Below are 13943 nucleotides of genomic sequence, written 5' to 3'. Positions count from 1 at the left end.
TTTAAGGTGGATTAATCCATTTTGCTTATTTCCTATTTAGAATCGGAATTTTATTTTTACTGCTTTTAAAACTATAGGTTTGTTATTGTATGAACTGCCAATGATGGATTTTGTGATACTATAAATTTGCTTTTGTATGAATTATACTTTTAAAACTATGGGTTTGTTTTTGTATGAACTGCCAATGAAGGATTTTGTTTATAAAAAAAAACTATAAATTTGATTTTGTATGAATTATACTTTTGTATGTTGTAACAAGACATTTGCCATTCACGCTGATAGACTATTTGTGATGCCCTAAAATATTTAGGAAAAAATAAATACAATAAAGTACTAACTTTGGCAATTTATTCCGACAGTTACGTTACAAAGTAATCAACTTATTTTTAAAGCTAAAACTGGCCCAAAGATTAAAATAACTAAGAATATATTCATCTGTCAACAAATATTTATTGTAAATATATTTCCTAACTCCAAGTATATGCATATATCTTTTGCCATTCAGGAATGTACTCAAGAATTGGCTGGCAAACTGTCCGAGCTAAAGGAATTCTATTGCCAACAGATGACAAAAAGCGTTCAATTCGCTTGTGTGTAACACTGTGGAATGCTGGAGAACGTACAAGATAGTACACAAGGCCAATTCTTCTATGAATAATTTCAGCCTTCTCTAGTTTTGTTAGTTTGGTGTCATCATACAACTTCAGGCTGTGAATAAAAGCAAAATAAGAGAATTAATACAAAATTTGTTTTGATTAAAATTTCTATATAAAACTAAAACAGTACTTGTTCCGACACAGATACAAACCTTCGCTATTTATAGGGTATTACTTTCGGCAACACTGAAAACCAGTCAAGACAATTTTAGTGAGGGATAATTACACCATCCGCTACTTAGCGGGAGGGGGTTGGGGTAGACTGGCTACCTCGCTCACTCACACCTGTTGGTTGAGTAACCACTTTTACTTTTGGGTCGGTAGAGTGCGGACGTACCGTCTCTCTCTCCCGTTAAATAAACTGCCTTGACTTTATTACTATTCCTTTTTCTTTTGTCTGTATCGGTGTGTGTTTGGTTATTGTCCCGCTATGCGGACATGTCCAGGTATTGAAGGCCGCCGCTACGGTACCTTCATGTCGTCCGTGGAGACGGACCCACACCCTTTATGCCCGGCTTGCTGAGTGTAGGGAGTGGCCTGCCTCCCATTGGGAGAGGTTTGCGCATAAGAAGAAGAAATAATCTAAACGCGAATCTTCGCTAACGGGGTCTTCCTCGAAATCAAAGAAATCGCGGGCTTCTGCTTCCTCTACGCCCAAATCTCTACCCGAAGCTAATTCTCGACCAGGCCCTTCCGGGGGACAGTCGAGCAGTAGTGCAGGGCTTGTGACTCCAGGTGAACCCTGCGGGATAGGCGAAGGTGGCGGCTCCCCTAGTGAGTCGGCTCCTTCTCTTCCCCCAGGGAGCGCCTGTTCCTTTCCAGACCTTGGGTCTTTGTGGCATTGCTGGAAGGAAGTTCTCCTCGAACTCCTTCAAAGGGGAGCAGAGAGAAGGCGGTCATCTCCTTCCTCTGCGGAGGTTGATCCTCCTCTTGTGGGCGCAGGCGCTGTTGTTGATCCTCCTCTTGTGGGCGCAGGCGCTGTTGCCCGTCGGTCAGGCCGAGAGTCTGGTTCCGACGCCGAGGAGTTAGCTAACCCACCAGGGGCGGTGGCAGGGCTCTCTCCAAGGCAAGCTTCCCCTTCAGGGAACATATCTCTCGTTCGCGAGAAAAGATCGTCTCTTTACATCGGCAATCTCCTTACGCTTTTGGTTCTCCTCCAGGGGCGGAAAGAGAACCTTGTTATAAGCGTAGTTCTCCTTCGGGTGTACTCTCCTCCCCTGCGGAGGAATTATCTGTAGACCTTGATCAGTCTCCCCCTCGGGCAGAGTCTGTTGAACGTTCCTCTCCGGAGGTTCGTAGAGTGGAGAGGTGGGTGACCCCTCTCCACCCCGGACGTTCTCCTCCTCGGGCTGTGAGGAGACGTCTTTTTGAACCTGATGGTTCTCCTCACGTTGACCCTTCGGGGTCTCGTGACGATCACGCTTTGAGCTGGCGTGATCGTGAGCCTTCAGGCTCTCGTCATGTTGATCCTGCGGGTTCTCCTGACAGCAGGAGTCCTTCGGGTCTCAGTCGCGCTGAACCTTCGGGCTCTTGCGACTTGAAACCTTCGGGTTTCTGTTACGCTGAACCCTCGGGCTCTCGTAACAATGGTAACGTTGAACCTCCGGGTTCTCATACCGTCAGTCACGCTGACCCTTCGGGGTCTCATGACAGAGGAACCTCGGTTCCTCGTTACGTTAACCCTTCGGGGTCTCATAACCTGAGTTACGCTGAACTCTTGGGCTCTCGTAACTTTAGTCACGCTAACACTTCGGTGTTTCGTGACTGGGAAACTTCGGTTTCTCGTTGCGCTGACTCTTCAGGGTCTCGCAACACAGGCTACGTTGGGCCTTTGATCACTCATACCCTTAGTCACGTTGACCCTCCGGGGTCTCATGACAGAGAAACTTCAGTTTCTCGTTGCGTTAATCATTCGGATTCGCGCAACACAGTTCACGCTGACCTTTCGGGTTCTCATGACCATAGTCATTCTTTTTAGACAGAGTTTTAAAACTCTCGTTGTGATGATTGTTCGCGCTCACACAACACAAGCTATCGTGAACTTTCGGGTGAGTGTAGCAGTGTGTTCTCTCACCAACCTGAGAGCTATCGCGCGCACGACTAGCTTGTCGCACGCAAACAAAATGGTGAACATGGGGCGCGGGTTCATCCTATGGCGCGCCATATGCGCAAACATTCTGTTGCTCGCATGCAATCAAACAACCTGTTGTGCGCCATGCGCGGGAATAACCTTATGCGCGCGACAAGCACGAAAAAGGTGCGCGCAATCAGGAAGGGCACGTGCGAACAACCTTATGCGCGCATTCAGGAAGGGCACATGCACGAGCACCCTTCCGCCTACCAAGAGTTCGCCGAACGAGCGCGCGACTATCTTGGCGGTCACATTGAGTCTCTCAAGCCTCTTAGGCCTCAACAGAGACAACAGTCACCTGCGTGACCGAGCCCAGATCCTATCCCTAAAGGTAGGCTTGTGCCGATCTTGCCTGTAGGGAAGCCTCCCTCAGACAAGAGGGTTAGGAAACCTCCCTAGGTTCCTAAACCCAAGGAGCAGTGCCTTCCTAAGGAACTCTCCCTTAGTTCCTCGGGAGCACATGACCCTCGTGGCTTAGCGCCTTATTCAATGTAATGCACCAAACCATGAAAGGAGTCGTTCCCCGCTCCCAGTCCTTAGGTGACACACCTAGGATACCTTTATCGCCTCCTCTCTTCCCAGGGTCCTCTCCTCCTTCTGATCCTAGGAGGAGTTCGAAAGATTCCACACAGGCGGGTCCTTCTGGCAAGGGGAGACAGTCATCCCCTCGCAAAAGACCTCTGGAGGAGATTAGGCATGAACCTCATGGTAGCCCCCTGCAGTTCGAGACGCCACAGGCCAGACCAAAGGGGAAAAGGAAAAGGATTCGTCCTTCGCTCCCAAGGAGGATAGGGTTACTTCCTATGGAGACTCCTTCCGTCCCTCACCGGTCGAGATACAGTAGTGCCTAAGGAGGCACGACCTGCGACCGGACGGGACTCACCCCATATGGCAACGGACTTACATTCCACCCGTAAGCCGACAGAGCCCTCTAGGCCCTTGGGAACAGAGGACCTCCGCCCTCGTGGGAGGGAACTGAAGGATTTGTTCACCGTCCCAAAATCCTCGGCCAGGCTTCCTTCCTCACTGCCTCCCAGGCAGCCGGAAATGAACACCTCCTCGGCAGTCTCCCTATCCCTAGTCTATCCAGTTGACGACTTCGACCCACTCCGGGCTCCTATGGATGAGAGCTCGGACGTGGAAGGGCAGAGCGATCTCGAGGACGACGCTCTGCTAGCAGCCGCTAGCCCTAAGCTTACGGAGGATGAGAGGAAGGAGTCGGAACATGCCTTCTGGCAGGTCCTAGCCTGCATCCATTCCATCAATGGACTACCAGATCCATTGGCAGCCCCTCTAAATGGAAAAGAAACGGTCCTTGACCAGTTGTACGGCACTCAGAAACCTCAGAGGACCAGTGCAGCTTTGCCCTGGTCAATGGGGTTGATGAGTGGCAAACAAAAGGTAGTGTCCCAGGCAACTGGGTCCACCTCCTCTCTCCGCTCCAGCTCGTCCTCCAAGCTATTACCTCCTACGTATGTGTTTCAGATGAGGTACTGAGAGATCCTCGGGGGAATCTCTTCCAACGCTGCCTCTCGACCACTCTATAGAGGCACTCTCGAAGGCCACAGTCTCCTTTCCGGCCTCCGAAATCCTGAACCAGGAGAAGGTGGCGAAGTACGCCATGCAGACTACTTCGTGGCTAGACTTCTGGTTAGGATCCTTAGGACAACTGATGCGGTCTAAGGACCTGTCTCGGGAGTGCTCCAGAAGCCTTTGGAGACTTAATTACTGTCTGGCACTCGGGCCATCGAGTTCCTCTCCCATCAGGTAGTGAACCTTTGGGCCAACACTATCCTGAAGAGGAGAGATGCCGTTATAGGCAAGTTCCATAGACATCTCCCTCAGGCCGAAGTAGCAAGACTGAGAAATGCTCCTTTCGAGGGCAATTCTTTGTTCCATCGCGAGGATGTCGAGAAGGTGGCAGAGAGGTGGAGGAAGTCCAGCCAGGACTCCCTCCTCCAAAAGGTCTTAACAGCTAGACCTTACCCCTCTCAACCACAGCGGAAAGAACAGCAAAACCCGCAACCGAAAAGGGCTAGAGACCCAAAACAGCAGGGTGAAAAGGGTGCGAAGCAGGCCTTTCACAGCAAAAAGTCCTTTCGTGGAGGAAAGGGTAAGAAGGGATCCGGCCAAGGCTGGTCCCAATAGAACAGGCAATCCTCCCATTTGCCCACCTGTGGGGGGGCCTGCAAAGACGCTGGCAGAGGTGGCTTCACCACGGGGCCAAACCCTGGACGGTCGAAGCAATTCGTTAAAGGTATCATATCCCGTTCACACGCTCTCCACCTCCACCTCCACTGACTCGAGTGCCGATTCCATCGAACTCCTGTGCGAAGGAATCCGTACAGGAGTTTGTCCTCAGGGCAGAAGTCCAGTCCATGTTGGAGAAGGACGCTCTCCAGGAGGTCCTCGACAGGTCCCCAGGCTTTTACAGTTGACTCTTTTGTGTGAAATAGGCGTCTGGAGACCAGTCATCGACCTCTCGGCCCTGAACAGGTTTGTCGAACAGACACCTTTCAGGATAGAGACGGCCGACACAGTCAGACAAGCGATAAGACCCCATGACTTCATGTGCACTCTAGATATAAAGGACGCATACTTCCAGATCCCAATTCACACGTCTTCCAGGAAGTATCTGAGATTCATGTTCAATCGGAAGCATTAACAGTTCAGCAATACCCCAGGTATTCACGAGTATTTGCCCTAGTATCATCTCGGGCTCACAGAGTCGGCATCCGTCTCCTAAGATACTTGGACGACTGGCTGATTCTGGCAGACTCGGAGGCGGCCCTTCTCCGCCACCGAGACGAGCTACTAAGGTTTTGCCAGGATCTGGGGATCGTGGTAAATCTCGAGAAGTCTCACCTGCTCCCCTCTCAAGAACTGGTAAACCTAGGCATGCAATTAGACACCCTAAGGCACAAAGCGTTTCCATCAGACGAAAGGATCCAGAAACTGAGGGAGATAGCACAGGTCTTCCTCAGTTGGGAAGCCCTCCCGGCGCAGTATTAGCTTCGTCTTCCCTGCCACCTCTCTTCAACTGGTCCCCAACAGTCGCCTCAGGATGAGATCTCTCCAGTGGCGACTAAAATCCCATTAGAACCAACAATCCGATTCCCGGGATCACTTAGTCTGCATAGGGCTAGAGGAACAGTCAGACCTCAGGTGGTGGCTGGCGGAGCCGAACCTCTGCAAAGGGATCGATTTTCTTGTCTCTCCCCTGGAATTTATGCTTTTTTTCGGATGCGTCAAAAGAAGGGTGGGGGTTTACGTGCTGCACCATTACATCTCCGGCCAATGGTTCGAATCAGAAAGGTACCAGAACATAAATCTCTTAGAGATGAGGGCAGCCTTTCTGGCCCTCAAAAAGTTCCATCAGGTCCTGGTGGGGCACTCCGTGGTGTTGATGAGCGACAACACCACGGCAGTAGCTTATCTAAGCAAACAAGGCGGTACCTTTTCGCAGCAGCTGTGCCAACTTGCAGTAGAGATACTCAGATGGGCAGAGGACAACTCAGTGACTATCAGCTCGCTTCATTCCAGGCAAGTGGAATGTGCTAGCAGATAAGCTGAGCAGAGAGACTCAGATAGTTGGCACCGAGTGGTCTTTGAATCCTCTGACAGCCAACAAAATCTTGACTTTGTGGGGTTCCCCGACTGTGGATCTGTTCGCAACGGCCCTGAATTTCAGGCTCTCGTTGTACTGCTCCCCATTCCCGGATCCCAAGCTCTGGCAAGATGCTTTCCAACAACGGTGGATAAACCTGGACGCTTACGCGTTTCCCCCGTTCTGTCTTATAAGAAAAGTCCTCAACCAGGTACGAGCAAGCAACAATTTTCAAATGACCCTCATAGCACTGCTATGGCATCACGCAGAATGGTTTCCGGACCTTCTGCATCTCCTCACAGAGATCCCGAGGGAGTTCCCTCCACAGCACGACCTCCTCAAACAACCACATGCCAACATCTTCCACAAAGCCGTAGCTTCGGTTCGACTTCACGCCTGGAGACTATCCAGCACCTCCTCACACAGAGAGGCTTTTCGCAACCGGTTGCGAAAAGAATTGCTGGACACCTCAGGAGATCCACAGAAGCAGTCTACCAGGCGAAGTGGTCAGTTTTCTGTGGTTAGTGTCGTGGAAGGGGTATCTGTCCCCTCGATGCCTCTGTTCCAACTATAACAGAGTTTCTTGTAGGCCTATACCTTCGGGAAGAAATGCTTCTCTCGGTCTCGGCAGTCAAAGGCTATCGCTCAGCCTTGAGTCTTCCCTTTAGACTGAAAGGAGTCGATATTTCCTCCTCGTTGGAACTTTTCTTTGCTCATACATTGTGGAAAAATTAATAATATAGTTAAGAAAAAATACAACTTTTTCACTTTTTCATTACATATGTGTTATCTGTTATATTTTTGGTCCTACAACTTGTCTAACAATATTTTTTTTTTTTTGCAGCACGCCCTACTCCCTGTAGGGTTTGAAGAGGCAACTAGAATTTGGTAATTGAAAAAATAATTGGAAGGGTACTGCATCATCCTGCACCTGTTTATGTTGCTAGTCAGCCTGGTGAAGACTTACAAGCAGGTTTGCATGGGGAGTAGTATCTTTTATGTGGAAGAAAACTTATACTGAATCTTATTTTGTTCCAACACGAGGTACTTACCTCGAACTACTTTCTTAGGAGTACCTGGGATCTCCTCCCATCCGACCAGAGTTTTGTGTAGTTTACCCTACTTCCGTTTTCTGTGAGGGCTAACCTCAGGCGGATAGATACGTGCCCTGAGGCTAAGCCCGGGTCAGGGAGCATGCTAGCTTGGGTCTCGACCCTCAGTAAGTTCTCTGGTCGCGTCGCGATATCATCTCGACGCTCTCCTTAATCTCAGTGCGACCCTTTGTGTCCCGTGTGGTCCCCACGTGGTATCTCTGTGGTTTCCCTTTGTGCCCCCACGGTCTCGCGTGTTAACCCTGTGCTTTCCCTTTGTGTTTCCGCGTTCTCACGTGTTAACCTCGTGCTTCCTTATCCTTTCCCGCTACGTTCCTGTGTCTTGCGGTGTATTGCTAGTGTATTGCTAGTATATTGCTAGTGTCCTGGGCCTATGGCCGGGAAGTCGTGTGGTGCGTTCCTGTCCAAGCCGGAGGTAGACCCTCACTCTTTGTGCTCGTCGTGCAGGGGCAGAGTGTGTTCCCCGTCGGACACGTGTCCAGAGTGCGAATCGTGGAATGAGGTGCAGTGGGTACGATTCGGTACTAAAAAGAAGTCTTCCAAGAGGTCGCCCAAGAAAGCTAGCACCTCTTCTCCCTTGACGTCACCAGGAGAGGCTTCAGAAAGAGTTTCTCTACCACCTTCCCCTACCCAGAGTAGGGGACGAGGTAAGTTCGTTGCGGGGAAGAAGCCAGTGGCTCTTCCCCAGGTGTCTGTTCTTCATGATAGTGGGGTAGCAGCTTCATTCCAGGCAAGTGGGGTCCTGAAGGTGAGTTTAGTGGGGGTCCTAGAGACGCTGCCTCAGTGCTCGCGGGTCACGTCTCTTCAGATGACCCCATGTGGAGTAAAAATGTCCCTGCCTCTTCACCTGCATCATGGGCATGTTTTTCAGGTTTCTCAGCAGCTGAAGGCGACCCCGGGAAGGAAAATTCACCGACGTCAGACCCCCGCGAATGGATACCTCCGAGGATGCCCTACAGGTCTCCCTTGAGGTTGGAGGAAGGCCTTGGCATATGGTTCCCCAACGTAGAGCGGCCACGCTCTCCCCCAGTGCCGTCAGCTTCATTACCGGACGAGTTTCTGCAGCCTACGCCCTCCGTGGTCCATCAAGTCGTTCAGTCACCGGCGCTCCACACCCCTGCCCCACGGACGGGGTACGCAGGGTCTTCGGATTCATCGGTAGCAGGGGCCTCAAATTCCTCGAAAGGTGAAGCCCGGAAGAAACACCGTCGGACGTGTGAGAGGTCCCGGAAAAGGCCTTCCCGTTCTCGCTCACGCTCCAGCTCTCACCACGGAAGAAGACGATCCAGGTTCCGCAGGAGGAAATTTAGGAGGAGCGGATCTCCAGGTGAAGATAGGGTGGTCATTCCCCGCAGTAAGCTCTTGGACCTTACTTCGGTCCCGAGCACTTCGCGTTGGCGCCCTAGAAACAGGTCTCCTGAAAGGTTCACCGCCAGCCACAAGCTCGAACCACGGAAGGACTCGGCCTCGCTGACCTCAGCGGACAGGCGTAAGACCGCGAAGGTCCCGACTCACTCCGCCCAGCGGAGGGAGTCGCCCCTTCGGTCGGGCAGCCTCGTCTCGCCCTCCAAAGTAGCGCCTCAGCCCCTAGAAAAGGAGAGACGGCTTCCTCCGTCGGGCAAGCCCACGGAAGCATGGTCCTCCACAACAAAGGACAGACCTAGGACGGAGGCCCGCGCCGCCACGGCAATACCCGTCCTACGTCAGGAACCCTACACGGAGGCACCCGTCGGCGGAGCTCCGTCTAGAGAGACAGGCCGCCAGACAGAGGACGCGGACGACAATGTAGAGGGCGTAGCAGCGGAGGACTCGGCGTACAGGAGGGTGATATGGCTCATCAGGAGACACCACAGGATAGAAGAGCCCGAACCCTCTGCAAAGGGATCGATTTTCTTGTCTCTCCCCTGGAATTTATGCTTTTTTTCGGATGCGTCAAAAGAAGGGTGGGGGTTTACGTGCTGCACCATTACATCTCCGGCCAATGGTTCGAATCAGAAAGGTACCAGAACTTAAATCTCTTAGAGATGAGGGCAGCCTTTCTGGCCCTCAAAAAGTTCCATCAGGTCCTGGTGGGGCACTCCGTGGTGTTGATGAGCGACAACACCACGGCAGTAGCTTATCTAAGCAAACAAGGCGGTACCTTTTCGCAGCAGCTGTGCCAACTTGCAGTAGAGATACTCAGATGGGCAGAGGACAACTCAGTGACTATCAGCTCGCTTCATTCCAGGCAAGTGGAATGTGCTAGCAGATAAGCTGAGCAGAGAGACTCAGATAGTTGGCACCGAGTGGTCTTTGAATCCTCTGACAGCCAACAAAATCTTGACTTTGTGGGGTTCCCCGACTGTGGATCTGTTCGCAACGGCCCTGAATTTCAGGCTCTCGTTGTACTGCTCCCCATTCCCGGATCCCAAGCTCTTTGGCAAGATGCTTTCCAACAACGGTGGATAAACCTGGACGCTTACGCGTTTCCCCCGTTCTGTCTTATAAGAAAAGTCCTCAACCAGGTACGAGCAAGCAACAATTTTCAAATGACCCTCATAGCTCTGCTATGGCATCACGCAGAATGGTTTCCGGACCTTCTGCATCTCCTCACAGAGATCCCGAGGGAGTTCCCTCCACAGCACGACCTCCTCAAACAACCACATGCCAACATCTTCCACAAAGCCGTAGCTTCGGTTCGACTTCACGCCTGGAGACTATCCAGCACCTCCTCACACAGAGAGGCTTTTCGCAACCGGTTGCGAAAAGAATTGCTGGACACCTCAGGAGATCCACAGAAGCAGTCTACCAGGCGAAGTGGTCAGTTTTCTGTGGTTAGTGTCGTGGAAGGGGTATCTGTCCCCTCGATGCCTCTGTTCCAACTATAACAGAGTTTCTTGTAGGCCTATACCTTCGGGAAGAAATGCTTCTCTCGGTCTCGGCAGTCAAAGGCTATCGCTCAGCCTTGAGTCTTCCCTTTAGACTGAAAGGAGTCGATATTTCCTCCTCGTTGGAACTTTTCTTTGCTCATACATTGTGGAAAAATTAATAATATAGTTAAGAAAAATACAACTTTTTCACTTTTTCATTACATATGTGTTATCTGTTATATTTTTGGTCCTACAACTTGTCTAACAATATTTTTTTTTTTTTGCAGCACGCCCTACTCCCTGTAGGGTTTGAAGAGGCAACTAGAATTTGGTAATTGAAAAAATAATTGGAAGGGTACTGCATCATCCTGCACCTGTTTATGTTGCTAGTCAGCCTGGTGAAGACTTACAAGCAGGTTTGCATGGGGAGTAGTATCTTTTATGTGGAAGAAAACTTATACTGAATCTTATTTTGTTCCAACACGAGGTACTTACCTCGAACTACTTTCTTAGGAGTACCTGGGATCTCCTCCCATCCGACCAGAGTTTTGTGTAGTTTACCCTACTTCCGTTTTCTGTGAGGGCTAACCTCAGGCGGATAGATACGTGCCCTGAGGCTAAGCCCGGGTCAGGGAGCATGCTAGCTTGGGTCTCGACCCTCAGTAAGTTCTCTGGTCGCGTCGCGATATCATCTCGACGCTCTCCTTAATCTCAGTGCGACCCTTTGTGTCCCGTGTGGTCCCCACGTGGTATCTCTGTGGTTTCCCTTTGTGCCCCCACGGTCTCGCGTGTTAACCCTGTGCTTTCCCTTTGTGTTTCCGCGTTCTCACGTGTTAACCTCGTGCTTCCTTATCCTTTCCCGCTACGTTCCTGTGTCTTGCGGTGTATTGCTAGTGTATTGCTAGTATATTGCTAGTGTCCTGGGCCTATGGCCGGGAAGTCGTGTGGTGCGTTCCTGTCCAAGCCGGAGGTAGACCCTCACTCTTTGTGCTCGTCGTGCAGGGGCAGAGTGTGTTCCCCGTCGGACACGTGTCCAGAGTGCGAATCGTGGAATGAGGTGCAGTGGGTACGATTCGGTACTAAAAAGAAGTCTTCCAAGAGGTCGCCCAAGAAAGCTAGCACCTCTTCTCCCTTGACGTCACCAGGAGAGGCTTCAGAAAGAGTTTCTCTACCACCTTCCCCTACCCAGAGTAGGGGACGAGGTAAGTTCGTTGCGGGGAAGAAGCCAGTGGCTCTTCCCCAGGTGTCTGTTCTTCATGATAGTGGGGTAGCAGCTTCATTCCAGGCAAGTGGGGTCCTGAAGGTGAGTTTAGTGGGGGTCCTAGAGACGCTGCCTCAGTGCTCGCGGGTCACGTCTCTTCAGATGACCCCATGTGGAGTAAAAATGTCCCTGCCTCTTCACCTGCATCATGGGCATGTTTTTCAGGTTTCTCAGCAGCTGAAGGCGACCCCGGGAAGGAAAATTCACCGACGTCAGACCCCCGCGAATGGATACCTCCGAGGATGCCCTACAGGTCTCCCTTGAGGTTGGAGGAAGGCCTTGGCATATGGTTCCCCAACGTAGAGCGGCCACGCTCTCCCCCAGTGCCGTCAGCTTCATTACCGGACGAGTTTCTGCAGCCTACGCCCTCCGTGGTCCATCAAGTCGTTCAGTCACCGGCGCTCCACACCCCTGCCCCACGGACGGGGTACGCAGGGTCTTCGGATTCATCGGTAGCAGGGGCCTCAAATTCCTCGAAAGGTGAAGCCCGGAAGAAACACCGTCGGACGTGTGAGAGGTCCCGGAAAAGGCCTTCCCGTTCTCGCTCACGCTCCAGCTCTCACCACGGAAGAAGACGATCCAGGTCCCGCAGGAGGAAATTTAGGAGGAGCGGATCTCCAGGTGAAGATAGGGTGGTCATTCCCCGCAGTAAGCTCTTGGACCTTACTTCGGTCCCGAGCACTTCGCGTTGGCGCCCTAGAAACAGGTCTCCTGAAAGGTTCACCGCCAGCCACAAGCTCGAACCACGGAAGGACTCGGCCTCGCTGACCTCAGCGGACAGGCGTAAGACCGCGAAGGTCCCGACTCACTCCGCCCAGCGGAGGGAGTCGCCCCTTCGGTCGGGCAGCCTCGTCTCGCCCTCCAAAGTAGCGCCTCAGCCCCTAGAAAAGGAGAGACGGCTTCCTCCGTCGGGCAAGCCCACGGAAGCATGGTCCTCCACAACAAAGGACAGACCTAGGACGGAGGCCCGCGCCGCCACGGCAATACCCGTCCTACGTCAGGAACCCTACACGGAGGCACCCGTCGGCGGAGCTCCGTCTAGAGAGACAGGCCGCCAGACAGAGGACGCGGACAACAATGTAGAGGGCGTAGCAGCGGAGGACTCGGCGTACAGGAGGGTGATATGGCTCATCAGGAGACACCACAGGATAGAAGAGCCCGAACCCTCCGCCGGAGATGCCTGGCGCTCCAGCCTCAATAGGCTAATGGAGGACCCCGTCCAGCAGAGGCCTTCGTTGGCGCTTCCGGTAGCCAGAGACGTGAGGCTCGATAGAGCTCATGTCAACAAGATAGTGGCGAACAATGCATAGGCCCCTAAATCACAGAGTTCCTCAAAGTTGCTCCAGGGAATGAGGTCCCAGAGCAAGTTTTACCTCCCAGAGGGACAGCGACCTGGGGCCTGCAAGATGGAGCCTTCCCTCGAAGTATTAGGCCAAGGGGCCCCAGAAGACAGAGCCTCGTCTGCCCCAGTCTGCTTCTCTCAGTCGGAGGCGACGATGATGGAGGAGATGGCTAAGGACCTGGCTAACGTCTCCTCCTGGCTGGACTGGTGGGCGTCCGCCCTCGTAGGAATCCAGTCCTCCTACGACCTCTCTGTCCCGGGGAATCAGGCTCTACTGAAGGAGTTAATTATCTCGGGTGGTAGAGCTCTGAAGTTCTTATCATACCAGTCCCTAGCCCTTTCAGCCAACTGGGTTCTTAGAAGGCGGGACACTGTCCTGAATAAGCTGTCCAGAAAGATTCCGGACAGGGAAGCGAGATCTTTGAGGAGCCTGCCTCTGTGGGACGACACTCTCTTCCCCCTGAAGGCGGCGGAAGAAATTATGGAGAAGGTCCAAAAGCGTAAAGACGTGGGTGAACCTAGATCCCAGTCACTACGGAGACCCATCTACAGAAGACCTCCATCTGATGTCCCTCCTCCTCCTCGGGCCTCGCCTAGCCAGCCCAGGAGAGATGTCCCAGCAGCTCCTTGGTCGCAGTTTTCGCAGCCCTCCCGTAGGGGAGCAGCATCAGCCCTGGCCTCCTTCAGGACCTCCTACTCGGCCGCAAGTAGAGGACGTACAGGTCGATCCTCCAGAAGGAGATAAGGGGAGAGGCCCCCTACTCCTGCCCAAGCCTCAGGTGGGGGGATGCCTCAGACGTTTTTGGCAAGCATGGAAGAACCACGGGGCAGACACGTGGACAGTAACAGCGTTAAAGGAAGGGTACAGTTACCATTCCTAGCAGAACCCCCGCCTCTTAATTCCAGACCTTCGGGCGGAGTGGTTAGCTCCCAAGGACCCCTTGAAGAACACAGCCTTGCAAGAGGAAGTCTCAGCGATGCTTGC

General features: G+C 52.4%; 1 protein-coding gene across 1 annotated transcript in view; it reads right to left on the bottom strand.

Annotated features, from left to right (window-relative positions):
* Nucleotides 1-331: 331 nt before the first annotated feature.
* Nucleotides 332-13943, bottom strand: part of Pex16 (peroxin 16) — a 178869-nt gene continuing 165257 nt past the window's right edge. The window contains exon 7 of the mRNA XM_068389898.1: nt 332-708. Coding sequence (XP_068245999.1) covers nt 468-708 — 241 coding nt within the window. The 3' untranslated portion in view covers nt 332-467. The remainder of the gene's footprint in view (nt 709-13943) is intronic.

This window comes from Palaemon carinicauda, chromosome 16 (genome assembly GCF_036898095.1).
Source record: "Palaemon carinicauda isolate YSFRI2023 chromosome 16, ASM3689809v2, whole genome shotgun sequence".
Taxonomy (NCBI): Eukaryota; Metazoa; Arthropoda; class Malacostraca; order Decapoda; family Palaemonidae; genus Palaemon; species Palaemon carinicauda.
This window is presented reverse-complemented; position numbering and strand designations above follow the sequence as displayed.